The sequence below is a fragment of the Monopterus albus genome, unplaced genomic scaffold, assembly GCF_001952655.1.
Source record: "Monopterus albus unplaced genomic scaffold, M_albus_1.0 scaffold17.1, whole genome shotgun sequence".
NCBI classification, from domain to species: Eukaryota; Metazoa; Chordata; class Actinopteri; order Synbranchiformes; family Synbranchidae; genus Monopterus; species Monopterus albus.
The window spans coordinates 1,647,853-1,662,133 of NW_018127897.1; the positions used below are offsets into that span (position 1 = coordinate 1,647,853).

The 14,281-nt window shown below is 38.7% G+C and overlaps 1 protein-coding gene across 2 annotated transcripts; it reads left to right on the top strand.

Annotated features, from left to right (window-relative positions):
• The first annotated feature begins 5,852 nt into the window (after window positions 1-5,852).
• dpep2 (dipeptidase 2) lies at window positions 5,853-13,762 on the top strand. 2 transcript variants are annotated; one of them, XM_020592446.1, is made up of 12 exons: window positions 5,853-5,931; window positions 6,366-6,526; window positions 6,650-6,776; window positions 6,966-7,095; window positions 7,561-7,711; window positions 8,230-8,299; window positions 9,035-9,211; window positions 10,566-10,650; window positions 10,745-10,820; window positions 11,445-11,580; window positions 11,680-11,750; window positions 12,076-12,180. In XM_020592446.1, the coding sequence occupies exons 2-12, from the start codon at window positions 6,369-6,371 to the stop codon at window positions 12,095-12,097; spliced, it is 1,203 nt and encodes a 400-aa protein (XP_020448102.1). In that variant the 5' UTR covers window positions 5,853-5,931; window positions 6,366-6,368; the 3' UTR covers window positions 12,098-12,180. The 2 variants fall into 2 exon arrangements, with proteins under 2 accessions (XP_020448102.1, XP_020448101.1); XM_020592445.1 differs by lacking the exon at window positions 11,680-11,750 and having other exon boundaries at window positions 12,076-13,762.
• Window positions 13,763-14,281: the final 519 nt, after the last annotated feature.

The window sequence follows — 14,281 nt, forward strand, 5'->3', positions numbered from 1 at the left end:
CTTTCACTACTAATCAAATGACCTGTATCAGTATTCTTGAAGGAGATATTCAAGTCAAAGAAGGATTTTGGTTAGACATGGATTATATACTCCACTGAGTATATAGGTTGGATAATGCACTTATTTTTCTTGTGCCAGCTGGTACTGTAGCAGGTATAGAGATACAGTATCTGTAGAATGAGTTACTGTTTAAGAACAAATTGGATCTTACATGAACACTACTTCAAAATGTTAATACAGAGACACCCCACTATATTACACTACACATTATTTTTACTGATTAAATAGGAGCATCTTAACAAATATTTATTAAGCTGTTACATCAATTAAATCATTGAGGACAATGTTGTGTTAAAACTAACCGGTAGTAGGTATCTATTATGGCTAACACTACAGGAACTTTCTGTTTACCAAAGCCAATAACTACATGCACTGAATGTGAATAAATTCATTTTGAAGTTAACATAATGAAAGTGTTGGCACTCTATTCTTTCCTTCTCTGCTGCAGCAGCATATGAGAGTGAGGTCTCTGGGATGGCGTGGGAGTTCGCTATCTCCCAGCCTCCAGATGGCTCCGTCTTCTCTTATCTAGAAGAATGGGTGCTGCCTCAATTTTTCAACTCTCCTTATCTGGGAATCCTTTAAATTGAATATTTACTGGGCCTATGTTTTCTGCCTGTGTTAGCCCTCTGAAGTCGACATTCCTCTTGCTTGTTGAGACAGGCCAAAAGGTTTTTCTCACTCATACACTCTCTTTGTCTGCCTTGTCAAGTAATGGGACAGTGATTGATTATGTGATTGCCAGGAGAGAATGGAAGGTTAAGCAGTTAAGCAGAGAGCAGTGGAGACATATTGCAACAGATGGCCACAGTGGGAATATGTTCAACAATAGAGAAATGTCCATTACCCAAACATGACATCAGGCAGACCTCAATTTTACATCAGAAGTAAAATGGATTAAATTAATCACTTTCCAAACAGTGCATTGTTTCCCATACAGTGCACACTAGAGGTTAAGAGAACACTTAAGCAGCCACTGAAAACATCTTATTGCAATGTGACTGGCTGTGGTATATCTGCATAAACAAGCCGTGCCACAGCTACTCCCTGGTAAGTGTCTGGAAATGTCTTTTCAAAACCATTTCGTGAAATGCCTCCATGTTGGATTAATCAGCGCAGCTGAGGATGTAATTGCTGTGCTGAAGTCAAAGCTGTAAGAGCAGATAATGAACACTAACTACGGGGTTTGCCAGAATCCAGGACAAAAGAAATGAGAAGTTTGAAAACCAAAATGTGCATTCTTGCAAAAGCTCTGACAGAAAATGAGGACACACTGTAGACTATATAAAGCTCATTTAGAGAGAGACAGAGAAAAAAACATCATCCAATGACTCAGTGGATACTAAGAAGGGAAATGTAAAACTTGTGGTAGCTGCATAATAGAATGTAAATTGCATGTGAGGCACATCTGCTTTAAGGACTTTTTTTCAAGCTTTTTAAATTGTTAATGCATTTATTTATGTAGCTATCCACTTTGTGTATTACTGTATATAGGTATTTGATTTATATTCTCACATGAAGGATGGGCTTACAAAGGTGAAGCAAACCAGCAAGGATTTGTTCTGGGTGTTGCTGCCCTCTGGTGGACAACAAAGCTCCAACGTCACATGCAGAAATAAAGATATTTTGCTCAAGGTTGCCGTTTTTTGGTATATTTGACAGGCATTTATGGTCTTGTAAAACAATATTTACAATAAGCAAGTGGGAGCTGCAGGCGCTATTTTTTGGGTCGTCTAAATGGAAATCTGAATGATAGCATACTGACATGTTTTTCTCCTGCTTTCAAGTGCAAAGATTATACCCTTTTATAATCATTAACCTCCCCCTTGCAATTATGTGAACCTCAGATGAAATTAGCTTAAAGAATGTGAAATATAAGGAAGTCTCTTTTAAAAGGTGTTGATGCAAAAACAGGACAGGCTATACTTAGTGATTGATATTTGTGAAAGCTAGATTTGTAAAGCAAAAATGTCATGCAGAAACGTTTACACACATGCACAGTCCACTGATGCTTACAGTGTGCCCACACCAGTAAAGGTTAGATTTGTTCTGTTTCAGTAATGTCCAGTAAAACGTGGGCCAGTCATACTTTGACCTCTGACTCCTCAGGAAAAATGTGTACTGTATGAAGAATATGCATTTTTACTGTGTTTAATACTGCTCTGGGTGTTCAGAAGGGAAAACATGCTGAGTGTTATTGTGCAGTGCTCCTGTGTTGCATATTAAAATGATTTAGTCATCTCCTCAGCACTGACAGAGTGATGGACATCTGGTATGAACGGTATGATGGGATCCCCCTTTCCACTGTGTTCAATATAATGACTGAAAAGAAAGCACAGCAGGTTTGTTAAATATCCCACCATTTACATTAAGATATTAATTACCTTTTAGGTTTCTGCATGTAAATTCCAGTCTTTTCTTGGCGTGTGATTCTGCAGCCATCCAAAAATGCAGTTTTTAGAAGTTATTGTTAAAAGCAGCACAATTAATTTTGTCTGGTAGATGTGATTTAAAAATAAAAAAAATAAAAATACCTGAGGCCAGTGGCATTTGTTAACTGGGTACTGTAGTCTTTGTCTCAGACTCATTTAGAGTGATTCTCTGTGAAGCTACTGTATGTCTGAGTTTTAAGAAAAGCATCATTATTCCAAAAATGACTTTTCTGAAGTGGTTCAGCTGATGGTAGCTTTACCCTGTGCCCATATATTCCACCACATGAACTGTGCTTTTGCTACTTCACCATTCAACATTGTGCTCAAGCAGCAGCATTATAGATATTAAACTGGCAACAGTATTGGACTTTTTGAAAGGATTTTCTTTATTTGATAAAGAACAAAATAAAGAAGATCTTTCCAATAAGTCAACTAGTGTTGCCAGTTTTTTGTTTTTTCTTTTGCATTTCTACACCAAATTATTTAAAATACAGCAGCCAGCTACACTAATAAAAAGAATTTGGCTCAAGCTCTTTAATCCTACCGTGAAAACTCAGTTTAACATGAGGGATTTTTATCTCTGGTATTGCCAGCCACATTCCACACCAAGGTCGACAATATGACTAAATGATTTGGTTAATTTGAATTCAAACTGTGTCAGCTGGGGGTCCACTCCTCACAGTCTGAGGACTGCTAGAGTAATATCAACACAGTGGTGATTACTCCATTGAAGCAGTAGGGTGCTCCAATCAGAGGTGAATCACTCTCCTCATTACATACTACAAGGCCAAATCTCAGTGGGTGGACCACAGAATCAGGCTTCACATCTTCCCATTGAAATTAATTCAAATTCAGCTGTGGCACCCCGATGGTTCCTGTCAACATTAGACCCATTCACATTTGCAACAATCCACCCCAAACTCATTAAGCAGAAGCATAGTCAAAGTTTGAAAGAATGTAAAGACAGGGGTCTTCAGGCCAGATTGTAAGCTGCAGTACACAATATCAGTATCCAAGAGTGATTCCTGTTAAGGCAAAGCAAAGTAATCTAACCAAGGTACTGCTCCAGGTGAGTGGTACCTGAATGTATCTACTCCTGTGAACCGAGACACGGGCAGGCTCCAGGGTTGGGTACCAATAAGTGACAACCTAAAATTCATATGGATAAACTTTGGACTGGGGTTTTCCTCAATATCAGATAGCAATGTCTCCTACCGAGAGGAGGTACACAAACTGATCCTGTGGTGTTCTGCAAATAACCTGACACTCAACACAAGAACTGATCCTGGACTTCAGAAAGTGCAAAGCCAACCACTCACCCCTCTTGATCAATGGAGACTGTGTGGAAATAGTTCACAAGTTTAAATTTCTGGGAACTGAAATATCAGACAACCTCTCCAGGTCAATGAACACCTCAGCCATTGTATAGAGGGCTCAGCAGCGTCTGCACTTCCTGAGAGGAGAAACAACCTGTGTGGAACCCTGCTGGTGGCTTTTTACCGCTGTGCAGTATAGAGTATATTAACATACTGCATCACAGTGTGGTACTCAGGTTGTACAGTGGCTGACCAGAAGGCTCTACAGAGGGTGATCAACACAGCACAGAAAATCAGGGGCTGCCCTCTTCTAGTTTATCTTATTTACACCTAACTGCATACTTTTTTGTAAAAATATTGTTGTTATATGTGCAATATATATGTGCAATATCCATACATGTATATGTGCAATAATATATTGTTTACTGGTTTTTATGTATTTTTATAATGTTTTTACGAGTGTAGTGTGATTGAGTGAATGTATGTTCTTTCACAGTGATGTGATGAGCAATTGTAATGTCATTGTATCCTGAATACAATGGCAATAAAGGTCAAAGGTCAAAGTGTTTATTTGTCATATGCACAGTTAGGAAACGTGTGTTTCCCTGTACAATGAAATTCTTACTTTGCCGTCCACATGAATGCCACAAAATACAAATGAAATATAAAGTAGGTGAATAAGTAACACAAAATCTAAGGCATAAAGGCATCTTATCTTATCTTAATAAAATTTCCTACAGAATGCACCATATCTTACTTATATTGTAGCAATGAAAGTAATCACACTAAAGAATCCAACTCATGCAAATACTGTTTATCACATTCTAATGGGACAGTTTATATATAATTAAGTGGCCACAAAATAACCTATATAGCTGATTAACTATAAAAGATAAAGTCTTACCTTGAGATTGTGTTCCTGCCAGGTTTTGTTTTCTGCTTCAGTTATCAAACTCCAGTTTTTTCTTGAGGCAGATATCACTCCTTAGTCTGAGCAGGCCCCTGCAGCTGCAGCTCCCTGAAAGCACCGTTCTCAGTGACTTCAGTGTAGTAGGCTGAGATTGGTCATCAGAGCCATATCTCTCTGCACTTTAACTGCACCTTGCATAAGTAAAAGTAATTGCAGGTCACTTGGCCTTGACAACATGTAGCCTACTGTAACTAATGTTATGGAACATCACAAATGGATTTCATTTGCTTTGGTGTCACGGTCATGGTACCTGAACCACAGAGGCACTATTAATTATGCGCATCTGAAAAATTAAACATTTGGTTTATTTTTTATTTTCTACCGACTTACCTTCTCTCGCCTTCATAAGCCTCGCTTTCGCCTGTCATTTTTGGGCAGTTTAACTGTTCTGGCTAACTTTTGCTGCGCCTTGTGAAGTTGTCTAAAAATCTGTTTAGTAGGCCTGCGTATTTTGTGTTGTCAAACTATCCATTTTACAAAACAAAAACACGGTAGCATTGTGACCAGAATGTAACCATCACCCCAAACTGTTACAACACTGCACGAGAAACAACTGTCTGGACCAGCCCGACCATTCATTCATTCATTTATTCATTCATTCATTCATTCATTCATCTTCTATACCGCTCAGTCCCAAACTGGGTCCCGGCGGGGGGGCTGGAGCCAATCCCAGCTGGCAATCAGGCGAAGGCGGGGTACACCCTGGACAGGTCGCCAGTCTATCTCAGGGCGGACCAGCCTGAGCATGTTTGTGATATTTATTACATTGTTTATTTGACCAGCAGATGGCAACAACAAATCCATTAAGTGATAATGATGCTTTCAGGTGCTACTCCAGAGTTCGAAACTCCAAGGAAAGTGGCTTATGTATGAAACTTAAAGTGTTGGATGTTTTTCTAGTGCTAGCACCTGTGGGATCGGCTACAGCAATCTGCTATTGTAATGACTGAGGTATGAAGTCTACAGTAACCTCTGTTGACAAAACACATAGGAATCCAAAAGTGTGTATGGGCTTTTATTTTTTAATCGACTGGGTGTGAATGCAGCACCACTGCCAGTCGTGTATATGTTTGTTTTACAGTCCAGGGCAGAGAGTTGGAAACTTCTGATTGTGTGCAGGTTTACAGCAAGTAGCTTGCAACAGACCTGTCTGGTAAGTCTACTGTGTAATTTGTTTCTATTATATAGTTAAAAATTGTTATTGAGATGAAGTTATTGGTTTACTGTCCAGTGGGTATTTTCATCTTCATTCATTTTCATTAATGAGTTAACACTTAAAGTTGTTTTAATAGTATTTTTCTGTGTGGACTTACTGTTTCTGTCCTAACAGTGAATCTCGCTGGGGCATCTCATTAGAGTTATGGTCTTCTATAATGATACTATCACAGTTTATTTCTAGTTGTCAGTGTACTGTTTCTAAAAGGTAATATTCCAGAAGCATCTGTGCCGTGAAATGTTTCCATCAAAAATCAATTTCAAGTCCATAACAGTCAATGTTAACTAGACTGTAAGGCTTTTTTGTGTGCGGCTGTGTGTTTCTTCTGTTGTCAATTATCTGCAGTGTACTGGTGTGTTTTCTCTCTTCAGAATATGCTTGCTCAGAAAACATTAACAGTTGCTTCCAGCATCTTCTGGACATGGTCACTTAGGCATCTGGTGGTGCTCTTCTCTCTGTGTGGTTTCATAAATGGGTATTCTGACAGAGATAGAGTACAGGACTTGATGTCCAGATATCCTCTTATTGATGGGTAAAGGATTTTTGTGTCCTTTCAGCAAATGAATTACATTCATGGAAATACCGTTAATCTGATTTAAAACGCTAATTCCGTCTGGGCTACTTCCCTCTCCTCCTCTCTCACTTCATCTGCCAGACATAATGACCTAGCTCTCCAGCTGAAGATACTACACAACAATCACCTGACCCAAATTGACCTTCATAATGTCAGCAAAATGGCCACTGACATCACCCGTCTCCAAGCAGGTCATGTACAGGCACAGGTATTGTAGTTTAATCAGTCTTTCACTTTTCGTGCTGCTCTGTTCTAAAATGGGGATTACACGTATGCTGGTTTTAATTAACAAGAAGAGACAGCATCTATTAAGTTCATGTTGTAGAGAGGTCAACCTAAGAATGACACTTAAATGTCTCTTCTGTTCTGTTGTGTGATATCCCTGTCCCTTTGTCAGATGTTTTCAGTCTATGTGCTGTGTGGGGCCCAGGACAAGGATGCAGTGAGACTGACACTGGAACAAATAGATGTGATCAGACGCATGTGCACTGAATACCCAGACTTTGAGCTGGTCACATCTGCTCAGGGTATAGTACACCTCAAGATGGGAGTACATGCTTACATGCTAGATTTATATAAAAAAATATTATAGAGATGAGAATAGTGAGTTAATAATAATAATAATAACAGCCATTTGTCTAATTATGATTTAGATGTTTCTAGTAGAGATTTCTATAAAAACACAGCCATAACCCTGTGTGCCATGAACGTGCATAGCCCCATGTGTCTTATGTAAAGTCCATAAAACAATGGCAACTATAATGATCATAATTACCAAAGATTTCTCACTTTATGTGAAAAATGGAATAAACTGTGGAACATGGTGAATTCTTTGACAAAATGAAAATTAATGCTTATTTAGTGGCTTGGAACAAAACTTTTCACTGGTTTGTACTGAATGTTATTTCTGAATGAATGACAGTGCAACCTTAGAACAGTTAATGTGCTTGATTATGTGTGTATGTGTTGTACGTGTGTGTCTGTCACTGCAGAACTGAAGGATTCTGAGATGAGGCGTAAGATAGCATGTCTATTAAGTATTGAAGGGGGACACTCTATTGACAGCAGCCTGCCAGCGCTGCGGATGTTTTACCAACTTGGGGTTCGCTCCATGGCCCTAACACATACCTGCAATACACCCTGGTATTTAACAGCATCAGTCACAATGCTATAGTATATTTGAAATAAAGTGCTATAAATTGCATAAATTCAACATACCTTAAAGACTAAACAGAAGTTTTTTATGTATGAGTGAAGGTCACTTATCAGTACTAGGAAGAGGACAACACAGGACCTCTATCTTTAATACAGGCATGTTTAAAAACTCAGACCTGTGTTTACTACTGAAGCATCTGATGCTAAGTTAGAAATGAACTAAATGACTAGCAATAGCCATGCAGTTTTTCTAAATACAGAAAATGGAATACCAAGACACTTTCAGCCTGAAAAGGTTTGGTTAAAGGTTTGACTCAGTGGATAGGTCAAATATCTTTACATTTTGTTTTTCCTTCCAAACTTTACACTGCATGTACCTGAATGAGCTGAAGCTGCCCAGTTCCAATGTCCAAAATATGGCCATAGTGACATAGATTATTTCTAATAATGCTGCCTGAGGCTTTTATGACTCATGGTTTGACAGTACTTTTATTTTTCCACTGCAGGGCTGAATCATCCTCAAAGCGTTATAATGTCTATCAAAGAGACAACCACAGCCTAACATACTTTGGGAAGGTAAGCTTAATCCTTATCAATTACAGAAGATAAAAATGTTTATCATTTCAAAAGAAACTGATTATACTGGACAACAGCAATTAGAGGACTTGTAAGTTACTACAGGTCCTCTGTAAACAGACTCTTGTCAAGAGAACATTTAGTATGAACAGTGTTAAGCTACTTTAATGACAAGATCCAGTTTCTTTACCACAATCCATTAATCCATTACGATATTGCTAGCATAGGTGCAGTATTTGGACTTGACTTAGAAAAACAAACAAACAAGAAACACTGCTGCTATTATCACAACGACTACTCCTACTGCTACTACTATGTACAACTACATACTTCTATCATAAAAACTTGTTATTAAAAATGCTTTACGGGGTGTGATAAATGACACATATGTGTCTTCGATTCTGCTGGCCCTCTCAACTGCAGCATGAAAGAAAACCTGGAATATAAAGAAATGACGCTCTGATCGACCGTTGGTGGGAAAGAAAGGGTAGTTTATTAGGAGATATGAAATAGTGTGAATGATCGTGGGAGAAAGGGGTCTCTTTCTGCCTTGTCTTCCTTGTGAACTATAACGTTAGTGTTAGTCATTTACTGTCGTCCTGTTTTGGATGAGAAGGTTTGGGAAATCGATCAGCCCCGCTTTGTGTGTGTATGTGTAACCATTTCCTGCTGTCAAGTGACCCCCTTTGCTCTCATTAAACTGTAAATACCTACTTTTTTGGAATGTATTTTTAGGCCGTGGTGGAGGAGATGAACAGGCTGGGAATGATAGTGGACCTCTCCCACACTTCTTGGGACACAGCCTGGGCTGTGCTGAACCATTCCAGGGCCCCTGTTATTTTTAGCCATTCATCCTCCTACACCATCTGTAACCACAGCCGCAACGTACCCGACTGGCTGCTGCATGAGCTGGTGAGAAAGCCAATTACTGAATGATTAATTGCATGCTTATTGTTTAATTAAATCTTATCAATCAAGTCACAGATCCATTCATTTAAATTGTAGCTTGTATTTATACCTCTGACAAAGAACCTGCAATACAATATACCTTCACTGTTAATTTCTTAATGTGTCAGGGTAAAAAAAATCATGAACAGATTTTAACCATTACATAGTTACTCTATTTTAGTCTACTAACAGTCAGTATAACTGATTCTAAATACTATGGGTATATTCCAAGGTCAAGATGTTGAGTTAACATCATATTGATGGGTTGTAATTGTCCCATATGTTCCATAATTTCCATGAACATGTTCACTTCACACCAGTTTTCCCCACTAGCCTCAACATACACATAAGCAAACATGCACTAACATGAAGTGCCTGAAACTGACAAACTGGGTAACATTTAAAGATGTAAAATAGATCAACTGTACTTTGTACATTTTAGTTTGTTCTAGTTGGCAGTCAGTTGAACGTGTTGTACAGGGTTTTCAAAATAAAATAAGGACTCACATTAAGATGAAACACACCATCTGGTAATAGCATGCGTTTTTTTTCTCCAGCATAATGTCAGCCTTTAAAAAAAACAGATGTTGCAGGAATTTTATGACTCAAAGCTCCTGTGTACTTCCCACCATTCTCTAGAATTTAACTACACATTTATCTTGGTGGTGTGGGGAAGACATACAGCAGACATACTGCTTTATCTTGGTTGTCATGAAGTTGAAGATCATGAAATCCAATTCTCATTGTATTGCTTAACGCTTTTTGAAGCCAAATACCATCTAACTACCAATAGTATCAGTGTAGCTTTTATACACTGTACTTGTGTAATCCCCTTTAGCCCCCATCTAGTTCTCTGTTTCTTTTAACTACAAATACCAGTAAGAGATACAGTATAATTACATCTGGCTTATCCCATCTCCAGTATGGTTAGCAGTAGCATACTGCCTAAAGTATTTTTTTCTGCAATGGAAACAATGCCAGGCTCAGTACAATGTACATTATTTCAGTATAAAAGTGTGCACAAGGAGTTAAAGCAAATGGTTGTTGAAAATATCTTGCCCCCTGTTTAAATGATTTCTCTGGCCGACATCAGAATGGCACGTTTGCAAACTTATAACCCCCCTGAAAAACATGACGAAATGAGTTTTTGATTTGCTTGTTAATGTACTTTAGGGATGCACAGTACGTCAACCTGTTGTTGCAGGTTAAAAAGACTGAACTTATCAGCCACAACATTAAAACTACCTCGCTATTATTTTTATTCATAGTTTATTTTTCTTGATATTGCTTCTTTATGTGTGGCACTTGTGTGTTTCAGAAAAGGAGCCGAGGGTTGATCATGGTGAATTTCTACAACAAATTCATTTCCTGCAGGGATGAGGCTAACATTTCTCATGTGGCTGGTGAGGCATCCATTTTGTGTCTATTTATTTATTTATTGTTATGTAGCAGACCTGGAGTTTGTATTTGATTTATTATTCCACTTCGGTTTTACAGACCATTTTGATCACATTAAAAAGGTGATTGGAGCTCAGTCAATAGGAATTGGAGGAGACTTTGACGGCGCTGAGAGGTAAGAAATATTTATTGCAACATACAGGTAACTAGAAGCACTAAGTCGAAGGTAAGTGGACATAATGTTTGCAAACAGCTAATTTACATTGCTGCTGTTGCTTTAGTGCATACCCTATTACCGGAATGAGTGGGAATTGAACGCCAACTTACACGTAGTAAACACACAATGCTCCAGTGCCAGTACGGTACATGTGTCTCTGACAATCTCCAGACAACATTTTTCAGAAGTTGTTGTTGAACCAAATCAGTTTAATGCTTTTGTTAGTCTCTCATGATATCAGCAATTTGGCTGCCTCAGCTGTCAATAGACTGAAAAATGGGAAAAATCAATAACTGTGTACTGCTGACTGGCATTAAAAACAGAGGGTGCTGCAGTCGATTTGTTGCACAATGGTGGGCATCAAATCTGTTTTACTCCCTGCACGCAGACACAGTCAATTCCAAACAGGAATATCAAAGAACAAATAATGCTGAAGGGCTTGAAGTGTCTATTGTTGTAATTACTTATTCAGAATAAGAAATGCCTAAAGCAATACCAAAACTATCAGACTGAGTGATTTCTTTGCAAAAGCAATTCTTTAATCAATTTCTTTCTTTCTTTCTTTTTTTCCCTTGCCAACAGCTTTCCTCGGGGTTTAGAGGATGTGTCAAAGTATCCTGCCCTGATCCAGGAACTCCTGCAGAGGAACTGGACTGAGAATGACTTGGCTAATGTCCTTCGAAGGAACTTTCTGCGAGTGTTTGAGGAGGTGGAGAGGGTAAGCTGCAAGATGTTTATTTTATATCAAAGGCATGCCTTCTCCGATAAATGATAGGTGGGTAACTGAAAGGTATATTTTCACATCATTGCCAACCAGGTGTTTCAGCTGCAGAGAAGGATAACAGGCTCTACTGTATGTCTGGCAGGAAAAGACCTTAGCATTCATAGGTATCAAATATTGCACAATACATTTCATACTGCGTTCTTCCTAAAACAAAAGGCATTCTTCTGTCTGCACACTAACCACCTTATTTCATGATAGCATTTTCAACAGTTTGTGGCCACTCTGCACTAAATTGCATTTTCAGATTCAACAGCAGTCTTCTTGACCTTGTGAGATTAATTAACATATATTATAGATAAAAAGCTTTCTTTGCGTTGCACACTGAAAACATACTCAGCACAGAGTATACTCAAATGAACAGCACAGGCCCGTCCAAAAGCTGAGCCATTTTATACATCACCTCTCTTGTGTCACTGTTCTCCCCCACAGGTTCGTGATCAGTTACGTTTGAGCCCACCCAGTGAGGTCCAGATCTCTTTAGTGGAGGTGCAGAACCCCTGCAGGCTGGTCCTCAGACCCCCTAGCTCCAGAGTGCTGCCCTCTAAGGAGAGTCCCTCCTCCAGTGCTCAACACAGACCACTAGGTCTGCTGGTCATAGTTCTGTTGCCTTTCATCCTACTTATGATTGAATGAATATTTAGACTCTCAATGCAGCTGAATCTTTTTTAAAGTGCCTCATTTTATTATAAATATAGAGAGCTCAACGCGTTTGTTGCAGCCATTTGTAGGTCATCAGTTACTCCACAGGTCACTACAAATAAGAAGAGTTTCTTTCTTAGCACCAGTACAAAAAAGTTGTTTGCAAATTATGTATTCTTAGTTTTTGTGCATGGTTTTTAATCTATAGTTGGTCAGTTATGCAACAGCTGGTGCTGAAGTCATTAGGTCAGGGATAGTTCAGGTAACAAATCACTTATGGTGCAGATGAGCGTACAATGTTGCATTATCATAATTTTGATATATTTTTTTCTATGGTGTTGTGAAAGGCATCAACAAAACAGCACAACACTTCATAAATGGTTCTCTTTATTTGATGTTAGGGAAGTTTACAAGTGTAGTATGCATTTTAGTGCAAGCTTATTTTTTCATTTCATTATCTGCACATTGACATAACTGAAACCAGATCTTTAACTTAAGATAGCACTTACTCAAATCAACACTATGAAAACCTGCTGTGTTAAGATTCAGGTGGAAAACTGCACTGCTAACAAAGTTGAAATAAATTTGCTGTGGTAAACTCATTTTGCAGTTTTATTAAGGGCTACACCATGTGCGTGATTTTCAGATAACCACGGAGTTGTACCATAACAGCTTCATCACTCTTCAAGCATTAATACTCAGTTTCACTGAAATTCTGCCAACATCAAATCTCCATTTAGTATTACCTTTAATTAGCAAAATAGGTATATTTGGATTGCTGGTAAGTGACAATGGTTTAAGTGGGATAATCCATGTATGCTGTCCTGAAAAAAATATGTTTTCATTAAAATCTATTAAAATGGATGGAGGACCACAATCATTTTTGCATAATGTGTAGTGATTGTAAGAACTGCACACTGTGTCATGGGTTATCCTTATTCCTAAAACCCCCTCAGCCTTGTGAATAGAAAAAGTTGTTCGCTATACTATTTGCTGCTCTGACATACTGATCAGACTCAATGTCACAGAAAAAGCCATATGCTTTTCTTTCTTAACACAAAAATCCATCCAAAGAAAGTCATAAATTATACTTTAAAAAAACCTTTATGATCTCCACATTCACAAACTTGATTCTGTGCCACCTACAGCACAATCAGCGTTGTTATCTACAGTAACACTTTATTTACCTCAGTGGGGAAATGTTGAAACAATAAATAAATAAATAGAGAAGTGCTTCCCAAATAATCAAACAGCTGCTTTAGACAAAAAACTGGCATACTATTGAAACAGCTGTATCAACATGTACTACTCAAGATAGTTTTGGCTGTCAAATATAGGTAGGTAGGTTTATTCATCTATCCATCCATCCATTATATGCGCTCATCCACATGAGGGTAGTGGGGAGCCAATTATAGCTGACACTGGGAGAGAGGCAGGGTACACCCTGGACAGGTCTCCAGTCTATCACAGGGCTGACATTTAGAGAACAACCCCATAAACACACACTCACTCCTATGGGCAATTTAGGAGTCACCACTCAGCCTAAGCTGCATGTCTTTGGACTGTGGGAGAAACCCGGAGAGAACCTACGCAGGTACAGGAAGAACATGCAAACTCCACACAGAAAGGCCCCGAGTCGGCCGGGACTCGAACCCGGAGCCTTCTTGTTGTGAGGTGACAGAACTTATAAGAAAATGCTGTTTGCGTCAGTTTGACAAACAAGTACAGATTTTCTGAGGGAGAAAAATAATTGCTTCATTTGTAAAGAATGACAGCGCCACAAACATGCAGGGGAGATACTGTATGTACACAAATGTGTCTACAAAAATATAATAAACCTGTTGTGTACTTAAAAATCCATACTTCAGTAAAAGTGTTTATCTATTCACAACTGTGTGGCTGCAGAGCAGATGCTGAGTGTATTCTGATGAGGCCGAGGCTCATGTGCAGCGACTCCTGACTGGTCATGAGTAGATAGTGATGACCTCCCGACCTC